This window comes from Haemorhous mexicanus, chromosome 9 (assembly GCF_027477595.1).
Source record: "Haemorhous mexicanus isolate bHaeMex1 chromosome 9, bHaeMex1.pri, whole genome shotgun sequence".
NCBI classification, from domain to species: domain Eukaryota; kingdom Metazoa; phylum Chordata; class Aves; order Passeriformes; family Fringillidae; genus Haemorhous; species Haemorhous mexicanus.
In genome coordinates this window covers 10162542-10190335 of record NC_082349.1, presented here as the reverse complement: position 1 = coordinate 10190335, position 27794 = coordinate 10162542, and the positions used below count along the sequence as shown (strand labels likewise).

Sequence of the window (27794 nt, the reverse complement as noted above, 5' to 3'; positions counted from 1 at the left end):
GTGGTTTTCAGGCATATGCCATTCTGTTTACAAGATTGGGACCTACCTTGAACATTGAATAGGTGACCCAGCAGTGTTTTCTTTTCCTGTGTTAAAACTGTAGGCTTTATAATCAGCTTTTAACATCCTCTCTGCAGCTGATTTTCAAACTTTCATTTTGTTCAGTCTGGGGAGTGGAAAATAGTCAATTGTGCTTTCTAATTCTCCTGTTAGCAAGATGATACAGTGTTGAGTTGCAAAAAATGTAAGAGAATGCCACTCCAAAAAACTTGTTCCTGGAAGGCATTACTCTACTTTATAAAACACATTGTGTGCTTGGAATTACGATTAAGCTGATCATGCTCCTTTAAATCCTGCCTTTTAAAAGTCTTGTCCAAGAAAAGTTACCAGGATGGTGAAGTGCCTGTGGGCTTGAGTACTAATAGCAACTCAATAACTTGGCTATCCCTTGGGCTGTATTTTATAGCTCTTCAGCTACACCCCGTCACTATTTACATTATACAAGCTTTTGTAAACATTTTAGCAGCATCTTATAAAAGACACATATGTGGATATGTTGCTGTGAGGTGTCTGGATGAATATGTGCTCTGCCACTTTTGCTAAGTGAGGAGTAGTCTTGTCTGTCAGTGGTGCTACAAGCACAAGATAAAACACTAATTTCCTCTTCATTTTCTTTACTCTGAAGTCTTTGTCCTCTCCTCTTCCCACCAGCCTCAAGTCATGTACTAAATCTGTGGCACTAATTTCAGGCTGTTCTTAGGCTCAGCAGCAACTTAGTTCAACTTCAGTCGGGTCCCTTTTTGTCATGTTCAGCAGTCACAGCCTCTCATGAGAACAGGGAAGGTCACTCCAGGTGCTGAGGGATTAACATTTCCCTTGCAGAGGGGAAGCCATCTCCCACCAGAGCTCTGTGAGAAAGGTGGTGATGAATCTGGCTGTGTGTGATCTGCACATGGCTCTTCTGCTGACCAGGCAGGCGGGATGGGAGTAGTCCAGCAAAATATCATGTTAGGACTTGGCACTTGCATAGGGGAAGCAATTAATAAATGACTACTCATGTGTTCCCCAGTCCTAGCCTCTCCTTGCAGCCCCCAATTTATTAAACCAGGCCTTTTCACAAGGCATGCTTGCACTCCCTTTCCCATCTCAAAAAAATCTCCCAGCCTGTGTTCGCATGTTTCTAATGTAACCATTAAAATGTAGCCTGAAGACAGCAATAAAAACCCTGGAACGCCTTGGTGCTTTTGTGTCTTGATCAAAGTCAATGTGTGTAATCTCGTTAAGACTGCCCTCCTTCCCCCCCTCCCTTTTTATGAATTTAATGGCATACAGCAGCTGGGCTCAGTGTTTAATGCTTACCAACCTGCATTGTTCTAATTAAGGTATCTCCTTTTATTTTGGGCACAAAAGAGACTCTTGTTTTTTTTAACAAGCGAGGAGCTGTGGGATAGTGTGTGTAATAATCGCTGCTGTTACCTTTCCCTGGGTATAAAGCTGGCTCCCCAGTGGGCTGGGAGGAGGGAGCCTGCGCGTGCAGCACACATGGAAAGACTTGGCTGGGGGAGAGGGGCAGCGTTTTTCTTCTGTTGTGCAATAAACAATTTGTTGGAGTTAATAGGAGTTGGAGCAGGCGGGTTGTGTCAGGCTTCCGGCCCCTTTTGAACAGTCTGGAGATCTGCCATCCATGCTGGTGAAAAGTGCCCCTTTCTCCTCTCTGCCTGTGCCTACATGCCCAGCCAAGATTTAATATTAACTTAGAGTGTGAGTGTGCCTGAGAGAGCAAGGATCATGTACTGAACAAGGCCCTTTAACTGAAGGCTCAGAAGTGCTCAGATTTAGAGCACTTCTAAACCTCTGCAGGGTGCTGAAGACAGGGTGAAATGTGATGGTCACATGTGTCTAGGGACCGAAGGTTTAAACATTTTCTAGGATACAATATTACGATGATCTGAGCATCTGACTTGATAGTGTTTAGGGCACTGATGAGGGTTGGATCTTAAAATGCTTAGACTTCATGAAAATAAAATTTTTGGACTTTTGGCTCTTGATGTTCAACTCCAAATTATAACTGTTCTGTTGGTAAGGGCAAGGAAGAGACTTTTAATCACTAACTCTGCAAATGATTGCTGGACTCTAGCTTAGGTGTGATTATACTGGAGCTCAGCACATCAACAGGTTGTAAGTTCTGGGGTTGAAAGATTGACCAGAGGAAACTCCATCTCTGAAGCAAAGGCTGGAGTTGCAGAAAGGGACCCTGGAGATGCCTTAAGAGAACTAAAAAAATGGAGTGATTTACTTGTGATCCCTTTTAGAAGCCCTGAAAACATGTGCAGGTTCTTCAAAGATAGGAGAGGAAATGGTGTTGCAGGAGCAAGACTTAGCCTGGGCAGCAGCAGGTGGAGTTCCTTTCCTTAAATGTTGACAATCCTCATGGTGGGTGTCCATCCTCAGCTGGTTGTTGGCCTGCAGCCCAAGTCATGGGGTTGTAGGGGATGGATCTCCCTCTGTAAGAGTCTGCCCAAGTCTCCATCCTTCCCCTGAGAGGGGACCTTAGAGCTAATAGTGGATGAGATTTGTATTTTCCTTCTCCTGACGAGAGTTCTCTAGCAGAAGAGATTGTCCATCTGCTGTAGTGATCTGCTGGAGAGGTTTAGAGCCTCCATCCTTGGAAGTTTCTGCAAACAGGGTTGATGTGTGTCTGTCAGCAGTAATTCAGGTTGAGGTGATCTTGTCCAGGGAATGGATTGGCAAGTTCTTGATGTCCCTCTGAGCTGTAGTTGTGTGATTTCCCAATCCCTGGTATCCTTCTTTACAAGGTAAATGGAGCTGCAAACTTAAGTCAGGCTGTTGTTTGCCAGTGATGGAGCTGTTGGTCAGGGCAAGGGCTGAAAGAGGACAGGTTTGTTTGAACAAATGCAGTTTACTGAGTTTCCTCCATCACCTGTACAAGCCAGATCCAGCATTTTCCATGTGTATTTGCTGACTTCAGGCTCGTGCCTGCCTGTCTTGGGCTTGTTTGAATATGGCAACTACAAGAGCAGGAAAAAATCACTTCTAAAAAGCCTTCTTCATCACAAAATGCTTCCAGGGGATCCATCGATATATGCATGTGCACTGCAGTTGACACATTTATATCTTTGGTAATTACTACATCCTTAGCCTTGCCACTCTTTCTAGGCTCTAGGACCATATATGCCATGTGGGCCAGAGTAGTTTTGTACAAAACAGCACAGATACAGAGCAGCCCTTCTGGGTGATTCCTCAGTGCTTCAGCAACATATAGGGACCTCCTGAGTCAGCAGCTGCACGGATGCTGCGCTTAAGCCTTCATGATGTTCTCATCTCTGTGGTTATTAATTAGCATACTTCAGTTCTTGCCTCCAGCAGCCTGTGGGGGTGAGCTGCACCCTTTGAGGAAGCTTGGTGAAAGAAGTTGTTCTCCTGTTAACCCTGTTACCTGACAGCTGGAGGTACCCCACAATGGCAGTGAAGGACAGCTGTTTCTCTGGGAATTAGCATCTGCAGAGAAGAAGCTCCACACGTGTGTGGAGGCATGGGTGGGAGAGGAGGCTGATGCCTTGGTTGAGGATTGAATCTTGGCATTCAGTTCCTTTCCTGGCAAGAAGCTGGCTCTAGGTTTGGGTCCTTCCTGTCATCTCTCTGCTTTGATTTTACTTTCTTTGCCGGCTCTATTTCTTTGTCTCTTTATTCTCTGTGCCTGGTAGCATATTCCTCTTGGAAACTGCCCATTTTTAGACCCACGGGACAGCAGGAAGTGCCTAAATCCTTCCTTGTGAGTTTCCTTGCTTTAGCCAATTTATAGCACACATCATACCATTTTTTTTAAGAGTAAATTTTAAGACAAACTAGTCCAATCCTTCCTGGCACTATGTAAGCCCTAACGACTTTTCAACATCTCAGCTCTCGTTAATGCATTTTTCAAACTACTACCCCAAGTGATTAGCCTGTATTGTGGATCAATCACTTGCCAAATTTTAATTAAGAAAGGAGGAGAAAAAATAAACTCCATCCTGGTTCCAGCCCCATTTCTTTGCTTTGTAACAGCCCTGGAGCAAACTTCTTGCAGCAGAGTTTTATAAACCCCTCAAAACTGGGGTTTATAATGGAAAAGCTGAGGTGGCCTTTACTCCAGCACACACAGCTATAACACATCAAGGCTTTTCCATGTAGCTATGATGAAAGGAGCAGAAGGACCTGGAAAAAAAGAAAAAGAAATGGCCGACAGGTGGGACTTATTATTCCACAGCATTTTTATTTCAAGGGAAAAGTTTAGTAACCCCAGCTGGCAGGTGAGCAGTGGGGGAGCAAATGCTTTTTCATTGTGCCTGTGCCAGCATGTGTGTGTGTACAAGCTTATGTGCCTCTCCACAAGAGAGGAAAGCTTAATCGCTAGTCCAGATAAATGTTGTACACCTACACCGAAAAGTCAGATGTAAGGAACAAGGTTCTGAGCAACTTCAATCTAAAAAGTAAAAAATCAGGAATTAGTTCTGAATTTACCACACATGCTTACATATGCAGAGGAGGGCACTTTCATATAATATGAAAGAAAAATGCATCCCCAAGTGTCCAAAGTATTAGGAGACCCAGAGCCCTGGGCCCAGCGTGCCATGTGCAGCCTGCACCACATTCAGGCCAGGCTGCTGAAGGTTTCCAGGATGCCATTGTTCCCTTCAATGTACCCACACTTCAGAGCTCAAGGATGAGCTGTGCCTCCCACGTGAAGGTGAAGCAGTATCCACCACTGCCCTAAATCAATCTGTGATCATGCAGCTTTTGCAGAAAATAGCTCAAGCTCATTGTGGCTGGGTTCTGTTTTGTGACATGGTTAAAAACTTGTCCCTGGCTATGCATGTGCAGCTCTCAGCCTTAAGTGGGAGAGTGAATCCCCCTAAAGCCGGCAGCATGTGGTGCAGAAAACAGATCTCTGGGACAGAGATCCCAGCATCTGGCAAGATCAATCCAGCCATCTTCCCTTTCCCTGTAGTGTGAGAGAACTGCTCACATACCTGACCTTGCTTTGCTATGGAAGAGAGCAGCAAAGATGCACTTGATTTCTTTTCTGCCATCCCTGTAGGCTGAGTGCAGGGGGCAGGTGCTTAGGGTGAGCACCTGCAGCCTTTGGTTCGATGCCTTGCCGCCTCTTGCCAGTAAGCCTGTCTTAGGAAGGAGAGCATGGACACAGATGTGGGCACTGGTTACATCTGGAATGCTTGAAGTCCCCATGCACACTTAGTTCTGCTTTTCAGGGCACACAGGAAAGCTTGAACAGGCAGCTGCCAGCTGCTGTCCCTCAGTCAAGGTGCTGTGAATTAATCCCTCAGCACCTCCCTGCCTCTTCCTTTGGTACCCCCTCTAGCTACAGAGTTGATGCCAAGAGGGCAACTAGATGCAACAGGTGCCTCCAAGAAAAGGGGAAATACATGAAACTGAGCAGAGACTCAGTTGAAACAGGATATTTTGTGGCATTTGCATCCAGATTAGTGAGCCCCTTGGGAGTGCTGCTATGTCGGCACAGTGGCAGAAGGGGCAGATGTTCGGATTTTTCTCTCATGTTTTCACCACTGCAGCAAGTTTTTACTGGGACGTGCAGAGTAGAGCTTGCCATTTTTAATTCTGGAGATCCAAAGTTGAGGCATTGAGCATAAGCAAAGAGGCATGTTAAATACACAGGCTCTGCTAAAGTCCAGTGCACTCAAGTTTCCATTTCATCAGCGTTTTAAGCCTTTCCTTTGAGTTACAGGTTGCATTTGCTCCTCCCAGAATCCAGCATGCCAAGTCCACTCTGTGAAGACCAGTGCACAGGGCTGCATGATGCATTGCACAGGATGGGATGTGAGATGGTCTCTGCCCTGGAAGGCTGAAAATCTAAATGAACACGGTTGTTGTCCCAGATAACTGGAAGGATGTGCCCACAGGCATCAGCATTAGGTGTGCCATCCAGACCAGTGGTCTGTCCTTCTTCAGGCTTCCAGCCTGTCACTGACCCCGAAAGTGTCACTCACCCTAAGGTGTGCCCAGGCTGTTTTGGGTGTCTTCTACAGACACTTCATTGAACTCTAGCTCAACAGGACTTTGTGTGTGACTGGTTTAGATCAAGTGCAGGTGCCCGTGGTCCCTACATGTGTTCTGTCAACAGATGAGCTGCTGGCAGCAGGGGCTGTCAAATGGGAATGTCCAGAAGTGCAAAGCTCAGGGAATGGCAGGTGTGCGAAGTCCATGACTGCTGGGAATAATGTGCAGTGGGAGCAGAGAGGGCCATCCTAATTTCCCATGCTGCTGGTGCCGTGGTTGGGAGGCTGCCTCACAGCAGAGCCATCTTTCTGTCATTTTTCCCATCAATTGTCTTTCGCATCTGCCAGTCTAATGATGACCGGCTTAGGTTGACCCTGATTCTGAGGCTTATTAACACCCTCTTGCTGTCAGGTTCAGTGATAGATGGCACATCAGCTCTTGTTTTATTTCATGTAGGGTTCCTGTTGGCCACCCATTGCCCCACCCCAGCTCACATCAGTTTGCTGTTTCCAACTCACCTTGGCAGAAGAGACTCATCTCTGCAGTGTCTCTGTGAGCTGGGGAGGACGGGACAGAGGGTTCCTTCATGCCAGCAGCTCTTAGGCTTTTGCAGGATGGACGAGGCTGTGTCCCACTGTGCTACCCTGAAAGGGATTGTCCAAGGCCCCCATGAACCAGCTCAGTCATCCCTGCTGAAAACTTCACTTGTTCCAGCTGGGTAGATTTTCTGCCTGTTTAGTGACCTGAACTCGTTCATTGAGGGCTGCAGGTGAGCAAGGGAAACAAAAAGGAGCAGATCTCCCTGGAAACCAGTGGTGACAATGGTGCTGAGTTGGGTGGTGCAGCTTGGCTCTGTGTTTCAGCCCTCTGCAGAGCTCCTGCTTGTCCAGCTGCCTCATGTCAGGGACTGGAGAAAGACAAGGGGCTTGCAGGACTGACAAGGAAGGCATTGGGACTCCCCCTTCACACATCTTGTGCTCACTGTTGGAGGCCATGGCTCTGCCTGGAGGGCCTTACTGCTCCTGCAATCCCAGGCCAAGGGCAGGGATGTCCTTCACACTCTCACACTGTGCATCTCATCTGCTGGTTGCAGGGTGCCAAGAAGCTCTGTCCTCAGTGTAACACCATCACGTCTCCTGGAGACCTTCGGCGCATCTACTTATGAAGGACCCAGCAGGAGGGCAGGACCCAGCTACTCAGCTCAGCTCATCACACCCAGGGGGAGAAGAACGACCACAACAAAAAAAAGACGTTTTAAAATTTAAAGAAAAAACAAACCAGAGACTCCAGACATGGACTCGAGGATACAGGAGCAGTGGGGAGCCTTGGCTGCCAGGTCCCACAGTTTGAGACCTCCTTCAGCATCTGCAGCGGGCAAAACCAAATCCTTTGTTGTGAAGCCCCCTTTTTTAAAAGCAGTGTTCCCCATCACCCATTCCCTGGAGCTGGCTTTGCATTGCGGATGGCTTGTGAGCCCTCCTTTGGACTGTGTTGCTGACCACTCTGCCCCAGGAGACTGGGGAAGGGACCCTTCACAGAGAGATGTTAAATAACCTGTAACTTGTGTTCCTTGATCAGTTTTTGTTTTTATTTGTTTTGGTTTGATTTTTTTTGTTTGGTTCTGTTTTGGTTTTTTGTGGTGTTCTAGTGATGACTAAAAGGTTTAAAGAAAAAAAAAAAAACACACCCAGGCAGAAATGAAGCACATGTAATATAGATTATATATGTTTACAATGTTGTGTATAAATGGGATAGACTCAAACATTACATACTAATAAGTTTCCCTTTCTTTTCTTTGGGTTGTATTTTTTTTAAAGAAGAAAAAAAAATGAGCGGAGAACATTAAACCCATATTTTTCTTGGTTCAGCAAAGTTTTGGCATTAAAGTCATTAGTTTGAAAAAAGTATATATATACATATATATAATATAAATGGTTTAATGTTCTGTGGTGTATATTTCCTCATTCAGATATGAAGTTAACAGCTTTTAGTAATGGCTGTAGCATTGCCCATAACTTACAGAACTTATGGGGAGTAGAGGAGGTGGATTTTTGTCATTAGTTGTAGCTAATGGGGCTATTTATAATAGAATCGTTATCCCCGGAAAGACACAGCTTTTAACTCCTCACCGGGGGGCCAGGCAGGAAAGGGGGACTCTGGCTCAGCCCCCTTTATCTTTCCCAGCTGGGGAAGGAGCAAATGGTGAGGAGCTGGAAGGAGGGAGTCTGTCAGAGCACTGCCCTCACCCCTGGCTGGGAGTGCCTGCTCGAGGGTCTGGCTGATGCCTGTGCTCCTCCAGGCCATAGCTCCTTCCCCTGCCCTGCCTGGCTTTGCTTTCCTCCTCTGGGCAGCATTTCCTGGCTGAGGATGCCTGGGCTGCTCAGGATGGTGCTGAGGCAGGACACTGGGGATGGCAGGGGACAGGATGGTCCTGCTGGTGGCTTTGCCCAGAGACACTCAGCCAGTTCCCTTGCAGGGCTGCCTGGCAGAGCCGTGCAAGCCCTGCAGAGCCAGCCCTGCCCTGCTCTCGCTTCCCCCAGCTCCCACTCTCCTGCAGCCTGCGTTTTTCCTAAGTGGTTTTGGCACTAGGGCAGAGAGCCAAGCCAGCCTTGTCTCATCCCCACTGCCACTCCCAGGGTCCAGCAGAGACACTCTCAGCTTGACCCAGAGGTCCCCTGCAGTCCCTCATGCTTGTCCCTGTCTCCCATATCCTCAGCCTTAACCAAAGCTGCCATCTGGCCTGTTTTTTTGTTGTTCTTTCTTTTATTGTCAGGATCCAAGAAACAGATACTGACCCATTTCCCAAGGCCTTGGGACTTCTCCCAGCTCCACACTGTGTATCCCTGCCACGGCTTCTTGGGCAGTTATGGGGTGCTAGCTCCCCATAGCCAGAAGACAGGGAGATGGGGAAGCTCATCTGCCCCACTCCTTTCCCAGCAGATCCCACCTGGCCGCACAACACAGCTGAGGCGTTTTAAGACAGTCTGGAAAAAGCAGTGGATGAGGGGTTGGGAGTTGGGTCCCCAGCACTGCTGGGCTGCTGGAGTGTTTCCAGAGAGGGAAGGGCTGGGTAAGCAGGATGTGTGGGGAGTGTGACAGTCCCACTACTGCTTCCCTACCCTGAGCTCTTTTGCAGAGAACAGCTGCAGCCTTGGCATCTCCTGACTGATTTCAGAAGGATCCCACTGCACCCCAAAAAAAAAAACTCAAATGAAATTGAAGGAGCTGTTATTTTATAAGCATCTCATCAAAAGGTGACAGTTCCTAATTGGGAGTTCCCCTTGTGTCCGAGCTCGTATCTGTGTGTGGCTTCTGAGACCAGAGAGCTGCAGCCTCCTCTGCTCTGTGCCAGCAGAGCTCCTGGGAGCCAGAGGAAGCAGGGGCACCGCAGAGGGTCTTGCCTTCACAGGGAGGCTGCAGGCAGGGGTTGTCACTGCAGGGTAACCCTGCAGCCAGCAGCACAAGGCAGGCGAAGGGCAGGCATGCACAGCTCAGGCTGGATTTGTAAAGGGAGAAAACCTTGCAGGGCACATGGCTCAGCTGGGAGTGTGCTGGTGTTAAGGTCTCAGAGATGGAGAGGGTGCAGCCAGGTGGGTTGGAGAGACAGCCAGGAAGGGCAAAAGGGTAGGAGGCCCCTACCCAGTCCTTCCTTGGAAATAGCCTAGCTCCCTCCCAGGGCCTTTCTGGCAGGTGTTGTGGACCAGCCGTGTGCTTTATGTACGTATGTGTAAAACCATATGTAACTAGTCATTGGTTCTTTGCTTTGGGGTTTATTTTTGGTAATTTTTTTGTTTAAATTGTAAAGCCATCCCCTGTTTTTAAGGGGGAAGCTGCAGGGGGAAGGCTGGGGAGAGAGGCTTCCCAGTTTGTAACAGGCATCCGCCACTTCCCCTCTTCTGTAATGAGTTTAAATGATTTAAAAAAAAGAAAAAGTGAAATATCAGAGTTACCTATCTTTGCCCAAAGAATCCCAGTTGCACAAAGCGATATTCCGGTGTGTCAATGATTGTGTGTCAGTGTATACTATACAAAGAGGTACTTGTCACTCCCGTTTGTAAACTACATTTGACATTAATTAAACAAGTATAAATCTTCTTGGGCGCTTTCTGCTTCTCTGTGTTTTCCTTTGCAGGCGAGAGGCAGCAGAGACACCCCCCACACGCCACAGCCCCTGGATGTGAGTAATGTCCCAGAGGGGAGTCCTGGTCCTGTTTGGGATGCAGGGACAGGTGCGAGGGGATGCTGGGACGTGCGCCAGACCCCACCATGGGTGTGTTCTCCCAACTGGTCCCCCCCACAGAGCCAGGAGGGCAGGGCGAAGGGCACCCCTCAGGGGACACCCCCATAATGAAGTCTCATCGGCTGCGTTAGGTGGGGGCAGGAGACGCCCAGCCCCAACAGATCCATACATCCTGCATTAGGGGCCTCTGGTGCAGTATAGGGTTACCCTGGCCCAGGGACTGGGAGGCTGCTGGGCTGGGGGGGCAGAGGTCGGGTTCCCCCCGGCACACGGCTGGCGCCGACGCTTTTGGTTTACAAACATTTTGCAGATGGGTCAATGGGCTGTTTTCAAACCCCTCCTCATGGCTGTGTCCCCCAGGGATGGGGTGCTGAGGGGTCCCCAGACTGGTGGGAGGAGGCAGCAAGGATGTCAGGGACCTCTTCCATCTGCTGTGGCAAGGAATAGGGAAAGGATGGGATCTGGCCACTTTTTTGGCTGGAGAGGAGCAGCAAAGTGTCTCAGCCCCTCTCCCATCCACTTCCAGCCCAAAGGTGGCCTGAGGCCAGGGCGAAGGGCAGAAACCCTCCCTCCCTCTCCACCTACCCCACAGCAGGCTGCTAATATTTTATTTAAAATATCTTTAGGAAGCGGAGGACCGTGATGTATCGGATATATTGAGAAAATGCTAATGTGTAATAGCGTGTGTCAGGGGCCTCGTTCATCACCCCGCGCCGCCTTCTGGGGGATCCATATCTAATTAACAGTAATGAATGAGGGAGCCCACCTAATGACAGCCCGCCAGTTTGTTATGGAAATGAGGCAATCCCATTAGGCAAAACACTTAATTAAACAAACTGCTCGGAGTGTAGGCCAGTGCAAGATGGGCACAGGCCCTTTAGGGAACAAGGGGGGCCCTGGTACCCAGCCCTCCACATGCCAGGTTGGGGGCATCGACGCTGCTGCAGCCACTAGAGCTGGGTGCCCACAGTCAAATCCAGCAGCAGGGGGCTGGGGAAGCTGAGAGGGATCCACCTGGGGGGGTCCCAGTGGGGAGGGGGCAGCAGGGCAGTTCGGATCTCCCTCTCCTCTCTCTTCTTCGATGGGCTCAGAGGCAGCAGAGGCCAAACACAGATTTCCAATCCAATGTGTGTACTTGGCTCCTGCTCTATTGACACTGAAGCAAGAAGGGCTCAAGGTTAATTCCTTATCAATACCCTATTGTCAGCTCATCCATCATTCCACGGGGGCAGGGCTGCCCAAGCTCTCCCTGCCCCAGCCCCCATAGGTTTGGGAGGGTGACCGAAGGATGCTGTGCCCACATAGCCTGTCTCTGATGGTGCTGGGGTGCGCTTGCAGCCATATGAGCATGCAGAAATGAGGGGGGGGGGGGGGGGTCAAATTCAAAGGGAAAGGGACTGAGAGATGCTCATGCCCCAGACTGGGTGAAGGAGCTGTGCGGGTGTGCTGGACAAGGGGGCATTAGGAGACAGATCAGGTGGTGGCTGTGGGCCCCCATTTGTGCTGTCCTGTTTCCTAATTGCATCCTCAGCCCCCAGCCCTTTGTGCTGGGAGGTCCTGCCAGCCTTTTCAGAAGAGCAGCACTAAGCTCACCTCCTTTCCGGACTACAGGGAACCCAAGGGAGCTCCAGAGTCCTGGTACGCGGAGCTCCCAGAAGCTGAGCTGTGGTCTGCTTGATCACACTATTACAGAGATTGATTTAAAAAACAGAAAAAACAGATAGCCTTCCCTGAGTGATGGAGAGGGAAGTGCTATGACCTGGTCTGCTGAGGTGAGAAAGGCAGGAAAGCTATTCCTGCTGCTAGACTTTTGGTTTTAACAATCAGTTAAAGCTGAGGAATGGGATCTAGCACAAATTCCAGCGGCAGGCAGCCCTAGGGAGAGATGCTGTTCTGTATTAATTCACAATCTCTAGTTCTTGTCACTGGAGTTAGTTCTTGCTGGTCTTTTTCCTTGCCCCAAGAGGAGACCTTTTGCAGGAGATGCTCTCAGAAGCGCTGGGCTGAGCTGTGCCGCTGGGGTCTTTGCCAGGATGAGCTCAGCTGTCTCCTAGACTAGAAATCTCTCCATGCGGGAAAGAGGGGTCCTGCTGCCATCTCGTGGAGCTGTTCCTGCCCGGCACGGGGCTCCCGCGGGGTGTGCACAGCCGCCCTCTGCCAGCTCCTCCACGGGCAATGGAGACCAGCCTCCCTCCTTCACTTCTTGGGATGCAGCACGGGCTTGGATTGCTTGGTTCCACTCCGTCCACCCCCACTTCTCCATCAATGGCAGAGCTCCACCCATATGCCTGCAGCATCCCAATAGGCATGAAAATGGGACCTCAGCCCACACACCTTTAAAACACCTTTATCAGGTGTGGGCACAGGTCAGTCTCCACACAGGAGCCTAATTTGAATTACTCATGCTGCAAGATGTTGCCCCAGCTCCACACCTGAACCCTGGCTGGCTGGATCCTGCTCCTGGCTTGCCCAGTTCCCCACCACAGCCTCCCGCAGTGCCACAGGGAGCTCTGGCTGCACAGACACCCTCCCAGCCCTGTCAGGGGCAGCTGAGCACCCTCCAGCCCAGCCACACAGGCCACCCTGACCACTTAGTGGTTTTTTTTGTTTTTCAAAACCATCCTATAACATCACCACTGCCTCAGGAAAGAAGGCAGCACAGGGGAGCAAGCCAGGAGTCAGTTCCCTCACAGGAAACACTCAAATAGATTTTGTTTCTGAGGGAAAGTTAATTTTGCTTTAGCACAACTGTGGTAGCCAGCTGTGAGCATCCTCCTCTCCCACCACTGTTGGTGTTCCACCCACACTATTTCACAGTCTGCACATGAGGGCTGGACTGCAGGAAAACAAGCTCTGGACCACATCCCACTCCCTACCCTCGAGGCAAGCCCAGGGATGCTGCATATTTTCCTCCCAATGAACAGATCTGCAGTGCCCCTCCTCCCCATAGTTCATCTCAGAGATTTACCTGGATTTGCCAAGATATCACAACCTTTGGGCTTTCAGTGTTCAGCCTGAAGCTCTTTAGGAACACTGGCTGCACCAAACCGTGACAGTTTAGCAAGGATTAAGGGTCTGAGGCTGGGTTTTTGTAAATCCAGTAGTGCTTGGATCAGTTCTCAGCCATGTGCCTTTGGGCTCCAAGTTATTAACCTTCTGTTTCAAATAAGCCACAGGAATACGGAGGGCAGGAAGGTGGGGGCACACGCAGTACAGGAAAGCAGAGGCCAGCATATCACACAACGCTCACAACCGGAATTAAAACTTGCTGGGACTCAGAAAACAAAACCCACTCCAAAGAATGGTGCTGTAAATCACTGGCTTGGCCGAGATCATCCTGCTCTCAGAGAGCTGTGTACACAAATCACCTCCGAATTTCAAGTCACTTTTGCAGCAGTGGAAGGGCCTGTGAGCACATTCCTGTTTTCAAAGCTCAGGACAAGGACACCTGACTGCAAAGCTCCAGCAGGCAGCACCCACTCCCTGGAAAGTGGGGAAGTAGGGCTGAGCTGGGGAAGTGGCAATACCGTGGTGGGGAGGTGAAAGTGAGGAAGGAAGGTGCAGCTGACATGTGAGGCTTTTTCCAGAGGAAGCCTCACCATCCTGTCAGGAAGGGCCAGAGGGTTTAACTCCAGCTCCTGCCAGCCATGTTCTGTAACAGCACGAGTCCTTAAACAGAAGTTCAACACCCACAGTAATAAACAGGAACAGCAGAGTCTCAGGAACAATTGTATTAATTCACAGGCGTATATTATGGAGTGTTTAACTGATCTGTAAATACTGAACCTGTAGAAACCAGCATGAGGGCAAGAGCTGGTTAAATAATTTTTATCACCTCTGTTCCCCAGGAGTGTTCACAGTGCCACAAACAGGCTGGATGCTAAGAAGCCCCAGCCCAAGTCTCAGAAAAAGTGGATGAACACATGACAGCTCAGGAGTTACAGCATGACAGCACAAACCAGGGGCCTGCTTTAAAAAGCTGGGAGATCTCTGATGGGCTTTCTGGAGATAGGGGACCATGCCTGGATTTTACAAGTCCAAACCCTAGAAATAAGAATTTCTCCATGAAAAGGGGAAGGCTGAAGGCTCTTGCCACAGAGTAGCCCTCACACCCCATTGTCACAGTGGGAGCTGGAACTGGGATCAAACCTACAGAAGACTGGGACCCCAGCAACAAGCTCCTGTGCCTGGAGACAGTTTTCACTTTTAAAAAATAAAAGACAAACCAGGTCATCGGGCCCTTTTCAGTTGATTCTCACTTATCCCATGTACAGCCCAACCCCTCCCTCTAAAACCATGCCCATCAGGGAGTTATTCTGCTGTAAATGAGCATTGTCACAGTAGTCTGCTAAGAACCAGCTGTGTGGTCACCACTGGCACTCACCCTGTGCTTTCACTTCTGGGAGGTGTTACAGTTCTTGTCTTAAACTTCCAAATTATTTTAGTGCTTCCCAAGGACTTCCCCCTCTGCATTTCAATCCAGAACAGCAGGAGTTTTGTAATTGTGGATGACAGCACCCCAAGGGTGGGCAAGAGCAGCACAGCCACCCACTGGCAGAACCTTTTGCAAAACTCCTCCTGCTTTTTAAGTGCCTACCTCTCTAGGGCAGTTTCTTGTTCAAGCAGGCCCATGCCACAGCCCTCCAGAGCTTCTTCCTGGAAATTTAAAGTTGGCTAAATTTGTTCACCATGTTATTAATTAGCCTGCTATACTGTGACATAGCATAAACATATCAGCAGGCTCTTCTCTGTCTTTATCCCCACTTCTTCCCCAAATAAACAATAAAACCTAAACCCAAACATGAAGTACAGTGCAATGAGCTACTTTTTCACTAGGTGGAAGGAATTAATTTCTTGTACATGTTGCATGAACTGCAAAGACTGATCATCTGAAGAGAACATTATGGACAAAACCATCATATCTCACGGTCATTTGTAGGCTGGATGTGATTTAAGAAATAATCAGTATAAAGCATAGCTCCAAGGGACAGTTCCGTTTTCTTCTGCAATTCCAACTTTCTGTTTCTGGGGTCTGGCACAGCTGTAATCCAAAAATTTCCCTGAATATCCAGATGCAAAATACAGGCTGCTTCAAGACATACAATTAACAAAAAAGTAGCTCTCCAAGAAAGCAAAACTACTCACTAGAACACACAAAAGACTGGAAGGGGGAAAAACAAAACACTAGACACATTCGAAAATGTTAACTTAAACCTCTGGGTTGAAGAACACAAAAGTTATCACAAACATTTGAGCTCCTACCAAGGATCAGAGAGCTTTGACTGTTTTATCTCAGCTATTTAATGGAACCAGATGACAGTCTGGTCATACTGCCCTACACACACCTTTTTCTGTGTGGGAAAAGGTTTACACTTGGTTTCAGGGCCTGATCTCCAGTAAGGAGAGTACAACAAGAGCTGGGATGCACTGAGAAAAGCAGAAAGTCCTGCAGACTTGGCTCTGTTTGCTCATTGCAAGACAAAAGAAATGGCAGAGAGAAAAAAACCAACAAAACAACAAAGACATGGAAGAGTTGTATTGTAAAATTAATAAAAGCAACAGAACATGCACCTTGGACATCAGGGACAAGGAGACAACATGGAGAGCAAAGAACAAGAAGGGACAGGAAGAAACAAATAATACTCAGTGTGAGATTCTGATCTGTGACACCTTGCTAGAGCACATCAACATGAACCATGACAGGATTTCACCTTCAGGACTTTAAATTAATCCATATCTACTTTCTGCTGTAACACGGCTGGTCCAAAGGCCAGGCTGGAGGCTTTCAGAGTTGTAGATGGTGGGGGAAAAAAAACAAACTAAACAAGAAGCCTCTACTGTCCTCACTTTAAAGAGACAAAAGCAAAGGAGGTGACATTTCCCATAGGAGCTGAGCAAGGAAAGGCAAACACTTAAGGTCATTAGAGCTCTAAGAAGGTGAGGCTCCTACACAGTCAGCCAGGAAAGTGGTGCAGAGGCTGTGGTAATAGGTGGGGTACACCCGCATGTGGCTGACGTGAGGCGAATCTGAGAAGTCCACAGCTTTCACAGGAACCCCGAGCTGCTCCCGGGCACTGGCCATGAGCTCAACCTCACTGGCCTTGATGATGAGATCGGCCTGGGAGTAGAGGTAGAGCTCGGGCCAGCGCGAGGGCGCTTTCAGCAGGGCGTCGTAATGGCTCTGGTGGATGAAGCGGGTCAGGGGGTACAGCAGAACCCGCAGTACCACGGCCATGGTGGCAAAAGTGAACAGCAGGAAATACTTGAGCAGCACGTTCATGGAAACCAGGACAGTTGCCAGGGCACGAAGGGCTCCTCGCAAGTTTCTTCTGCCAGGGGCGCTATCGAAAATGGTGCCGGCTACCCTGAGGCTCTGAAAGGGTGTGTGGGTGTGGAGCGCCTCGATGACGTAACGGTACAGCATGGCACCACCATTGCTGAAAACGTGGAAAAGAACCGGTCTGTTCTCAACTCTGTAGTCAAAGAGCAGCTCCAGGAGTCGCCTGGCTGGGGTCTGCAGGGATCTGATGCCAAAGGTCTCAGAGAAGAATATCATCCTCCATGGAGCCGTGTAACGGATGACCGTGCAGCCCTAAGAACAACAAAAGAGATCCCACACACATTTAAGCTGTGCTGCAAATTACAGAGAGTAGGCAAGCAGCAGTACAACGAACATGAAAATTTGGGACAGGTTTCCAACAGAAACCACAGGGCCAGAAGAAAGTCTTTTGTGTCAGGAGCAAGGCACTGCCATGAATATAGATTACCTTAATCATCACAGCACACAGTATTATGAAAAGGCCTCTGCAGTGGCAGAGGCCTGGCTTTGGTCATGTCTGAGATCCTTTCAAATCTTGTGCTAACTGGCACAACCCCTGGGGACACTGCCACCCATTTTTATGGGTGTTAATCCTCACCCAGGAGAAGAAAACTGTCTCCCTGATTCACAGACCTTCAGCATCAGCTGATGGTTTTCGATAAGACGAGCCTGCTCAGGTACACATCCAGCTCATCACACTGAAGCAAATATAAGAAGAAAGAGGAACTCCTCCTCTCCTTGGGTGCACTTGTTTGCAGCTGTCTCTAAGACTCACCACCAACAAACACTGACAAGATTTTTGTAGACCTTCCTGAAACACTCCAGCTGTGCAAAGAAAGAGCTCTGGCTCAAGGACTCAGAACTCCTGAGCAACTGCCTTACATTTAGGTATAGATTTGGAAACAGGATCTTGGAGGAGCTTCAAAATAGAGCAGATGGAATTACATTTATTAATGCTTTAGACCTTTTCCATCACCTGAGCTCACTGATATTACACACTGACGAGGACAAAGCAAAGTCACCAAAACAACCCCTCTCAGAGCTCCCTAAACAGTGAACGACTTGGAAGAGGAGACCAAGTTCTCAAATCAAAGCCTTCTCTACAACCTTGCCATGGCTACAGCCACTTCCTCTTGGTGAGCTAAGAAAACCCATCCTCTCCTTTTTCATTTCTATGATCTTTCTGAGAGAAAAGTATTTTCCAAGAAGTTGTCATGCTGCCCTGTAACGTGCTCCTCATCCGCTCAGCAGCATCTTAAAGCCACTTAACAACTAATTCTTCACTAGATCAAGCCAGTTAATGACTCCTGCACTGGATTACACATTAACAATAGACTTGTTAATGTACAAACTTTACCACCTATAGTTGGAACAGATTTGGATATATACAACATTCCCTGCTGACCAAGAAAAAAAATTCTAATGTTTCACTGGATCCCCATGTTACAAGCTGGGGTCATTCCAGTAAATACAGTATTAGAAAGGAAAATATCACAACCTAGGGAACTGGCAGTAGGACAGATCTCTCTAGTTCAAACACAAGGAATTCCTAGTCAGCAGCTATGACTAGGATGCCTGTTTCACAGACAGGATAAAATTAATTTGGCTTACAACATTTAGATGAATCATTTTCACAGGAAGGAAGAGTCAAAGGCATGACAGATGCCGATGTGTCCTGTCAGTTCCCACCCCAGCCTCACCACGTCTGTGCTGTGGCCTAACAGCAAGCAGTAAACACAGAATCTTTCCCTGCATGTTTATCTGTTTGGAAAAGTAACACAGTTCACGTGATTCCTGAATAATCCCACAACTTTAAAAGCCTTAAGATACTTCAGTCACACAGCAGCTGAAACTTTCTCCAGGGAAGTATTTCTGCCTTAGCCGCACACACAAAGGTGACATCAGCAGCGGTTAGATAACACTGCCCTGGCTGTGAGAGACAAGGAGCTTTCAATGACAGGAGAACTCTCACTCACTCCCCATGAGCGAGACAAGAGAGGCTTCAGAGAGACTTTACCAACCCGCAAAAATAAGGCCGTTTCACAGTATGGCAGTGTCATGAGGACACAGAGAGGCCACTCACCTTCTGGCTGTAGACTGTGCTGTATTTGGCCAGGTATTTGTCCTGGCAGCCGGCCCAGCCCAGGAGGATGACCACAGGCTGGCCCTCGGCAGGCCCTCTGTCTGTGCTGCCTTCTGGAACAGATCACAAGTGTTACAGCAGCTGCCCTCCAGGCTGCCTGAGTCAGAACGCACAGCAGCTCGCCTGGTTACTAAAGTTTAAAGGCATTTGTGAAGCAAGTATAAGCTTGACTTCTCGGTCAGTTACAAGCATTGCCTCACGCCGGTTTCACTACGTGGGTGCACTGCACAGCCCAGCTCCAGCCCCTGCAGTTCCCACCTCTCTGCAGTGCCGCAAAACCAGCACTGAACTGATCCCTGCGGGGGGCGACACCGCTCCTCCCGCCTTCCGGAGAGATAGCAGCAGCTGCTGCCGCTTCCAGGGGAGCAAGGAAGCGTCCTGCCCTGTCCTCCAGGGACTGCCAGACACCTGCCGGAGCACCACTGCCCCACGGCTCCTCCTCCCACACCCCAGCGCGCTCCGCCCGCAGAGGCCCCCCCAGTCCCTGCTGTCACTGGTGTCCCCGGTCCCGCTCGCCTCCGCACCGCGGGCCTGGCCCGGCTCCAGCTCCACCACGGCCTCCCTCAGCCCGCGGGTGCCCATGGCCGCGCTCCGCGCACCGGCCGCCGCTTCCGATCCCCCGGAAGCCCCGCCCACCTCCTCTCCCCGCAGCCAATAGGAAGGGAAAGCGCCTACCCCGCCTCATCATCCGACCCGCCCCCTACCCGCCTCCCACTTCCTTAGCAACGCGCCCTTAGCACCGGCCCAGCGCCCCGCCCGCTGGCCACCTACTGGGCAGGGGGAGAAGGTCTGGCAGCGATTGGTTCAGCCGCGTGTCAGTCATTCTGCGGGGTAACCGCCCCCTTGGGGCCGGGGTGCGAGGCTGAGGCGGGCGGGGGCCGCAGGGCCGGGCTGAGGGGAATTGTAGGGCCTGGAGCGGGATTGCAGCCAGGGGGGCCGGGGGATGCGGCCGGCATGAGGGGTGAGAGGGGTTGTTGGCCCTGCTCTGGGTGTTTGGGTCAGGAGGGGCTGGGGATGGTGACCTGGGGCAGGGAATGCTGAGGTTGCAGTGGATCAGACGGGGCAGGGGCGGGGATGGATGCAGGGGGCAGTGCAGGGCTGGGTTTGCGGCTGTGCCTGTGGGGCCACAGGCGGGGCATGCAGGTCAGCAAGGGGCCGGCGGGACTGAGGGTTGAGGGGCTGGGGATATTGGGGTACACTGAGGAAGGTGCGCTGTGCATGGAGGACTTGAAGCGTGCCAGGAAAGGGGGAAACCTGCCAGGGAAACCTGCCAGGGAAACAAACCCTAAATTCTGCCTGAGGCTGGGCACAGCCTTGATGTTGTAAGATGCAAAGGTAACGCTGCCACTCTGTCCTTCCATGAGTCCAAGGCCATCATTCCCTGGCACCTCACACTCGGTGTGAGGCTGAAGGAGCACCAGTGTGCCTTTTGATCTCAGTCTGATGATTAAGCAGTACTCTGGATGTAAAGAACTGCTGAATTGCCAGAGACAGTTCCTAAATCAGTTTTTTTTCTTGGCAGGAATACAGCCCTGCCCTGACCCAGCCTTATTTTGATTATTAGGTCTAGTGGACTGCGTGGCAGCCCAGCACTGTTGACAGCAGAGTTTGAAGCCAACAACCAGGAGTTACATGTTGATGCTAGCGCTGACAAATTATTCAGGCAAGTCATTTAACTTCCCTGTGCCTGTATGTTCCCATATGTAAAATGGTCATAATAAAAACATTAATGTACATTTTCAGGGTACATTGCAATGTTGGCTTAAAGACTCCTATGTCAGCAAATGCTGTTATTACAGCAGCCAGAGACAGACACCACTGCATCATCTGAAGCCATGTCATCATTGTTTCAAAGTGTGGGGGTTTTTTCCATTGATTCATAGGCAAGCACTTTGCATCACTAAAATCCTCACGTCCAGAGGCTGGTGCTAGTATTTCTGAGTAGTGGGGTGGGGTGGGGGGGCTTACTGCAGGATTACACCACCAGCATTTTAAACATAAATACAGAAACGTTAATTTACAATCAATTTTGGGATGTTTCAGACTGTAAAGTTCTTTTAACTAGATCTCTGTTGAGGACAGAGGAGCACTTTATGGGACTGTAAATTTCATGCTAACAGTTTCTGTGAAATACAGATTCCCCCCTACACACGAGCTGTTCTCTCAATATCAATCATATGCCTTGCAAGTAATGTTTCACAAATATTCTGTAAATCACAGGAAAATGCTTGCAATAATGTGAAATATGACTTTCACTTGACTGTTTCAGCAGAGGCCCCTAACAGGCCATTCTCCTGTCAGCACTAACATTTGTTATGGCTAATAACATTTTCAATCACAACTATTTTGGGAAAATGGATTTATTTTAAACCTGCTTCCCTGCAAAGGAGGTCCTGAAAACGCCCTGCCAAGGACACAGATGCCTTACAGAACACAGACCGTTAATTCCCAAATGAAATTTCATTTCATCTTAATTCTCAAGCACTGTTTCTTAGCCAGCTTTTTGAAGATTTTACTTGTTTGTTTTTAGGCACTGAGATACATGTTCACATCTTAGTGGTTGTTTTCAGCCTGGTTCAGATAAAAGAAATAGAAGGTTACTTTTGAGCGGGTATCTTGTGAATATTTTGGAACTGATTTGAAATTTTGCTCCAGATACTAGGAGAAAGGGCTTAAGAACTTTGTAAATAGGAAATTGGTAATCTTGATGATTTGTATTACATTGAAAGAAACTTCTTATTCCAAACCACAAAGATTTATGTTATTTTAACTCCTTTTCTCTATAAAATACACTTACATAAAACCTAAAATGGTGCTTTTGTTAGGTAGGAAGTCCAACAAGTGCATTAAACAAGGTGTGAATTCCTTTCTTATCCTTAGGCATGTTGATACAGCTTGGTGGAGGGCAAGGCACCTGTGTTAATGCCACTGTTTGTGACTTTATCTCTCTTTCTGCATCTGTGCATGGGCACAGATCCTGGTGTTTAACTGTGAGGCTCCTTGAGACTGGTCAGTGTCCTCCAGCCAACAGCGTGCACAGCTGTGCGATTGCCACACAAATGGAAGCTCAGTCCCTGACATTCCATCTCCCTTACTAAGTGCACCTTCACATTTGTCAAGCTGCACTAGGGGATATCATACTGAGCCAAAAGTGTGCCAAAGACACTTGGAAAAATGTAGATTTCTTTATTTAACACCTGTGTGAAAAAGTAGAAGGAATTGCAGACAAGGGATGTTTCTGGAACTTCTGTCTTCTTGCTTATAGCTCTTATAATTTTAGCTTTTCTTAGATTGTTTAAAAACATGCCAGGAAAATTAAATAGGGAAAAAAGGGAGCAAATGTCTGTCATGCTAAAGGGTGCCAAAGTACTTTCCCACTGCCAAGGCCAGGCACATGTTCTAGGGGTGGATGTCCAAATGGCTGTCACTCCAGCACGAGTGAGGGCTGTGCTGCTGTGCTAACAGGCATTTATAGCCCCTTGACCCTGTCACTCTCCATAAATCCATACCTATTTCTGCTCTCATTTCACTCTATTTATTCCCTGGCAGGTCAGATATGAGACGCAGTGTTCATATCATGAGGCTAGTGAGAAACAGGGCTGGGGTAATGGGTAACATCAAAATTACTTTATTAGCAGAGCAGAGAAAAGAACTGTGGTGAAACCACCTGCCCAGGAAAATAATCTCAAGTCTGTCACAGATTCCTTGTGCAGCTTCAGACATACCAGGAGCTCTCCTTTTGCTAGTTTTCCTATCTATGAAATAAGTATAAGAGAAAATGTGATTAAATGGTTACTAATTGCTTTAATATTATTTGACAGAGATTTAAAATGTGATTCTAGTGATAATTCATTTGTACAGTTTTTCTTCACAGACCTTTTTAAACTTCTTTCTCATTTTTCTCTAGGCAGAAGAGATCATGACATCTGTCAAAGAGCAGGAAGCCATTAGCCATCATGGTTTTCTTGCAGGAATGGGATAGAGCCCACAAAGTTGCTCAAACAACTGTTGCATCCTCAAGAGATTCATTAAAACAAGGCAGAACCAGAGCTGGACCTGGAGTTCCCAGAGAGCCAGATTGTTTCTGGCTCACCTAACAGTGTGGCACAGGATACTGCATCTGTTTCCTTGGACAGCTGGAGGTGCTGTGTGGTAGTGAGATGGAGAGGATGGGCAAGGTCTCTACTGAAAATTTGTTTAAAGAATTAGCTTTTGTACAGAGACATCCACATCCAGCCACATTCTGCAGGCTTAAAAAACACCCTGGTTATCAAAAGATGGAACTGAAGGGAAAGCCATGTAACCCATCACTCAGGAGACTAGAATCAGTGCTTTTCTTACGTTTGGATGAGAAATGCCTCAGTCTGTAAGAGGACAGTCCATGCTCTTCTGCAGAGACATTATCCAGTTCAGACCTCTACCCACTGCAGTGAGATGGGAGGTGATGCCCAGGACATGGCAGGCTGGCAGAGGAAGATGGGCTCCAAGGCAAGTGACATTTCTGGCTTTGTTCCTCTTATTCTTGAAGCCTTGCAGCCACAGATACCTTACTGAATTTCTGGAGATCAGAGGTGTCTTGATTCCTCTGGAAATACTAAGGCTGAACCACCTGAAAGAAGAGGACAAAAGAGGGTTTATAAAGCTGCTGTTGCTCACTGGAGACACTGGCAGGAAGTATAAGGAGCTCATTTGTGAAAGCTGTGGTACACAGCATGTCCATTTGTGCTTTGTCCTGATCCAGGCAAGGATGTTCTCCCTGACCTCTGGCCTCTGGGGCTGCTTGCTGCACTGAGCCATTCCCTTCCCTCTGCCTGCTGATGGCAGATCCAGCAGTGCTGCTCTGGCTGGAAGGAGTTCAGAGTCTCAGCTATTGTTGAGCAGCTGCATTTCATCCCTTTCATTTTTTAACCAGCTCACTTTCGTCACAGTCAATTTGGTGCAATATTGCTGCCTTGCTGGATGCAATCCCTTGTGTTAAAACCACAAAAGAGTTTCCATCCTTACCTGCAGCATCCACCTACTGCAAACTTTCCCAGAGTTCCTCTCTGGGGTGGGAGAGTTTTGTAGCTTGCATCTTTTAAAAACATTACAATTTTTTTTCCCTGTTTTTCCTCCTGGGTAGTGGAAGCCAAAACCTGTTAGTCCTGTAGTTCAGACGACATTCTTAGAGGCCACAGGGTGATACATGCTGTCACAGCTTCTTCCAAGAGAGACAAAGCAGCAGATTTAGTAGTGGGATCTGTAGGAACTCTGTTGGTATGCCAGTGCCAAAATCTGTTTCTAAAAATGGCTGCAGAAGGGCCTTTCTTGGCCACTTACTCCAGCTGAGAATTTTGCTAACTATATTTTAGCTGTGGCTCCTGACGAGGATGGAGAAATTTGGTCCTGACTGTTTGAGCCACACTTCAAGTGGGATGCAGTACTGGATTTTCTCAGTGACAGTGAAACAGCTGAGATGGCTCATCCAGGCTCATGCAGGCACACAAGTTGGCATCTCTTTCTCTGCATAAGGGTGCAAGCCCAGACCAAGTTCTTAAACGCCTCCAACTCAGCAGAAAATCAAAAAGATGCACAGGTTCTGCTGGACTCTGTAGGCCACAGCAATCCCAAGTACCAGAGCCAAGATTCCCAAGGCCTCGAAGCTGTGCTTTTGTGTAGCTCCCCCCAAGCCCAGCACGGGGCTCTGCAGACACTTAGGGTCATGCAGGTGAGGAGTGGGCCTTGCTGGGGGCACTGGGCAGTGTTACCACCTGTGTCCATCCCTGCTCAGACAGCTGTACCTGTCTCCTTGGCATTCTGGCTGCACTGGGAAGCCCTACTGCCTGGAAGAGAACAGTCTGGAGAACTCTGTTAAGACCATCCCTGTCACTCTGCCCTTTTCCCCAGGATATGATGGGAGATGTGCCCTGTCTGTTCATGGAGCCCATGCTGGGTGTGCTCTGCTCAGTACACCTCGAGGCCCAGTACAAAGGTAAGATCTGCCTACCCACCCTGGGCGGTGTGGGCTAGCCTGGGAGAGTGTGCTGGGGGCGAAGGGCAGGCACAAGAGGTCTCCGTCGAGCGTCCGTGGGGCCCCGATCCTGCCGGGCGGCGATCGATACGGGGCCGGGCGGGGCTGGGCGCCTTACTAGTATTCAGGATAATTTGCATACCCAGGGTGCACCGCGCGGGGGTGCCGCAGACACGGTAAAGTTCGGGCCGTCGCTCCCCGGTACCGCTGGTCCGGTGCCAGGCTGAGCTCTGACCGCTACCGGGAGAACGGGATGAGGGGACAGAGGTCGAACCTTGGGGCAGTGAGGGTCGCTGTATCTTAGGAGGGACAGTCGAGAATGGGTACCTGCCGATGACAGGCTTAGAGGTATACTCTGGTTTCTCTTCAGATCGTATAAATCTTTCGCCTTTTACTAAAGATTTCCGTGGAGAGGAACAGGCACGAGTGTCGAGAAATTTTTTGAGGCTCCATTTCGGTGGAGCTACCCCTATTCTAGTTAAAAATAGAAAAAACTGCAATTCTTTTAACGATTGTAATCTTAATCGGGTTCTGCTGAGGCGGGATATATATCCATAGTAACTGAGATACATGCGGTGTTCTGAGACTGATAGCGCAGTCTACTCTGGTCCCGCTCTTGGAAGCACTGACCCTGCGTTCACAGCCCCTACCCTCGCCCGGGCGGCCGCCTCACTGCCCGTGTCGGGTCAGAAGATGGGCGTGACGGGGCGGGAATCGGAAACCCCTTCTCCCAGCCCGGACGATGCAGCGGAGCAGCTGCGTGCCGCCGCTTCGGACTCCGGGAGATGCGACAGCTGGGGACGTGCCCGGCAGTCCCGGGCACTCCTGCCCTCCCAAGAGGGTGGGGTAGTGTTTGCGCCCGCTCGGAGCTTAGCACCTTGCGTGGGACCCAGACCGCAAGCCCCCCATCGCTGTCTAGCTCCGATCCGTAGCGGCGGCGTATGGTGGCCTTTCCCGGAGCCGACTTTTGGCCTCTGCGCGGCGCCTCCTTGCCGTGCCGACGATGCGACCAGACGCGAGCGCCGCGGGGTCCTTTATCCACTCCCGGCCCGCTTTGTCCCTAGCTGCCCCGCTTCGCTCCCTCCGCCCCGGCAGGAGGGCAGGAAGCACCGGGCCTGGTCGGGGCGGGCCGTCTCCTCCGCTTAGTGTGATCAGCATCCCCGGGCTGCAGTGCGGGCAGCGCAGCGGGCCGGCCCCGCCGAGCGCCGCCGCTCCCAACCGGTGTGGCTGCGGGCTCAGGCCAGCCGGGCTGTGGTACCGCTGGGGGACTGGTGCTGAGCCGGGTGAGGCGCCGGAAGGAGTGGGAAGTAGGGAAAGGAACTAAGTGAAGGTCGCCGTGTCTTGTGGGGTGGCAGCGGGGAGTGGGCACATGCGGGGTGCAGCATGGGACATATGGCAAACTCCGGTTTCTCTGCAGATCGTATAAATCTTTCGCCTTTTACTAAACATTTCCGTGGAGAGAAACAAGTACGACTCTTACGAAAAATTTTGTGGCTCCATTACGGTGGAGCTAACCATTTACGGTTAAAGAAAGAGCGAATGCTGAGCTCACTGGGGTGGGTTGTTGGTAATTAATTGCGGCAATGGTGAATACAGGCGAACCCTAGCGGTTCGAGCAGTGGGGATAATGGACGTGCTGCGGCACGGATGCCAGCGAAACCAACCTGCCCCGCCCCTCCGCGCCGCCGGCTCCTCCCGCTCACTCCGGCCGCCCCGTTTCGGGGCTGATTTGCATGCCCAGGGTGCTCCGCGGCCCCGCCGGTGTCCGGCGTTGCGGCCGCTGCCCCCCCTTGGGCTGTGGGGGCTGCCCGGCGTGTGCGTACCGCGGGGCCGGGCCGGGCGGGGATGTGGGTGCGGAACTCGCGGGAGAGCTGGCGTCGCCCTCAACTATGGGGGATGGAGCAGACGGTGGGTATGTCGGAGATGGAGGTGTGGGTATACTCTGGTTTCTCTTCAGATCGTATAAATCTTTCGCCTTTTACTAAAGATTTCCGTGGAGAGGAACAGGCACGAGTGTCGAGAAATTTTTTGAGGCTCCATTTCGGTGGAGCTGGATTAGGTTTGTCAAAAATAGAGTTAACAACGACCCAGTGGTCTTGTGGCCGTCCGAGTTGTCCAGCGCTGGGTGTGTCCTGTCCCTGCTCAACAGTGCAGCCTGCAGTAGCCCAGACTGCTAGAGCTGATGCATGTGCATAGATCATTATATGTAGCTACAGTGTTTCCTGAAAAATAACAGCCACCCTCCTTTTATGCTAGCAGAATTACTTCACCTCTAACATCTAAAAGTGTTTCAAAGCATCATTCTCTCTTTCCTAAGGGTCCACATACACAGGCAGCCACACTTTGGCTGAGAGAATATGTTTAACACGCAGCTGCCACAAAAGCCTTTTGGTGAGACACAGGAGCAGAATCCACAGGACCACAGAAAGAACCTTAGAGAAGTGGCATCCTTTCAGTAGGAAAGGACTGGGACATGTTCCTCCCAGGAAAGATTCACCCATTCACCTGTGGCACTCCTCTCTGCTGAGTATCCCAGCTCTGTCAAGTCTCCAGCCCTAAGCTGGTTGGAGATGGTTGTGTTTGGGAATGGGGCAGTCACTGCCTGCAGGTAGAAGTGCTCATACCCTCCCTGCTCCTGCCACTGGAACTGGCTTGAAATTTTATTTATAGGGAGATGTGAAATCTGACTGGCCTTGTGTATTGTCACCCTTGGTGGCTGGGCCTAGAAGCAATGTACGTCCTGCACAGGGCTGAAGGGTGCTGCATTGCTCGTAGCCACTGTACTCTCCACACAGCTGGGAGCCACAGCCAGCAGTGAAACACCCTTTTATAACATCAGCTACCCACCGGAAAAACTAGTGCCTATCATTGACTGCATGATCCTCAATGAAATTCAGCTATTTGCACTAAAATTGGTTTATTCTGTGTGAATTTCCTGCAGTGTCCACAAGATAGTGCTGTTAGAACACTGTTTCTGGAAAAGCAGATGACAGAAAATGTTTGGTAGGTAGGGAGGCAAAACTGAGGAGTTTTCCAGTGACTTTCT

At 49.6% G+C, this 27794-nt stretch overlaps 2 protein-coding genes and 3 non-coding genes across 10 annotated transcripts in view; 4 read left to right on the top strand and 1 right to left on the bottom strand.

Moving 5' to 3' along the window:
- Positions 1-10130, top strand: part of RNF220 (ring finger protein 220) — a 213065-nt gene extending 202935 nt beyond the window's left edge. For all 5 annotated transcript variants that reach the window (XM_059853963.1, XM_059853964.1, XM_059853961.1 and 2 more), the window contains one exon: positions 7130-10130. In XM_059853963.1, coding sequence (XP_059709946.1) covers positions 7130-7201 — 72 coding nt within the window. In that variant the 3' untranslated portion in view covers positions 7202-10130. The remainder of the gene's footprint in view (positions 1-7129) is intronic.
- Positions 10131-13992: 3862 nt separating this feature from the next.
- Positions 13993-19366, bottom strand: TMEM53 (transmembrane protein 53). 2 transcript variants are annotated; one of them, XM_059853959.1, is made up of 3 exons: positions 19263-19366; positions 18679-18791; positions 13993-16868 (listed from the first exon to the last, which is right to left on the bottom strand). In XM_059853959.1, the coding sequence occupies exons 1-3, from the start codon at positions 19318-19320 to the stop codon at positions 16206-16208; spliced, it is 834 nt and encodes a 277-aa protein (XP_059709942.1). In that variant the 5' UTR covers positions 19321-19366; the 3' UTR covers positions 13993-16205. The 2 variants fall into 2 exon arrangements, with proteins under 2 accessions (XP_059709942.1, XP_059709943.1); XM_059853960.1 differs by having other exon boundaries at positions 18679-18788; positions 19263-19362.
- Positions 19367-25098: 5732 nt separating this feature from the next.
- Positions 25099-25213, top strand: LOC132331435 (U5 spliceosomal RNA). The gene has a single exon (XR_009487587.1). It is a non-coding gene; the product is annotated as a U5 spliceosomal RNA (small nuclear RNA).
- A 932-nt stretch (positions 25214-26145) lies between these two features.
- Positions 26146-26259, top strand: LOC132331437 (U5 spliceosomal RNA). The gene has a single exon (XR_009487589.1). It is a non-coding gene; the product is annotated as a U5 spliceosomal RNA (small nuclear RNA).
- Positions 26260-26685: 426 nt separating this feature from the next.
- Positions 26686-26800, top strand: LOC132331429 (U5 spliceosomal RNA). Its single transcript, XR_009487581.1, has one exon. It is a non-coding gene; the product is annotated as a U5 spliceosomal RNA (small nuclear RNA).
- The last annotated feature ends 994 nt before the right edge of the window (positions 26801-27794 follow it).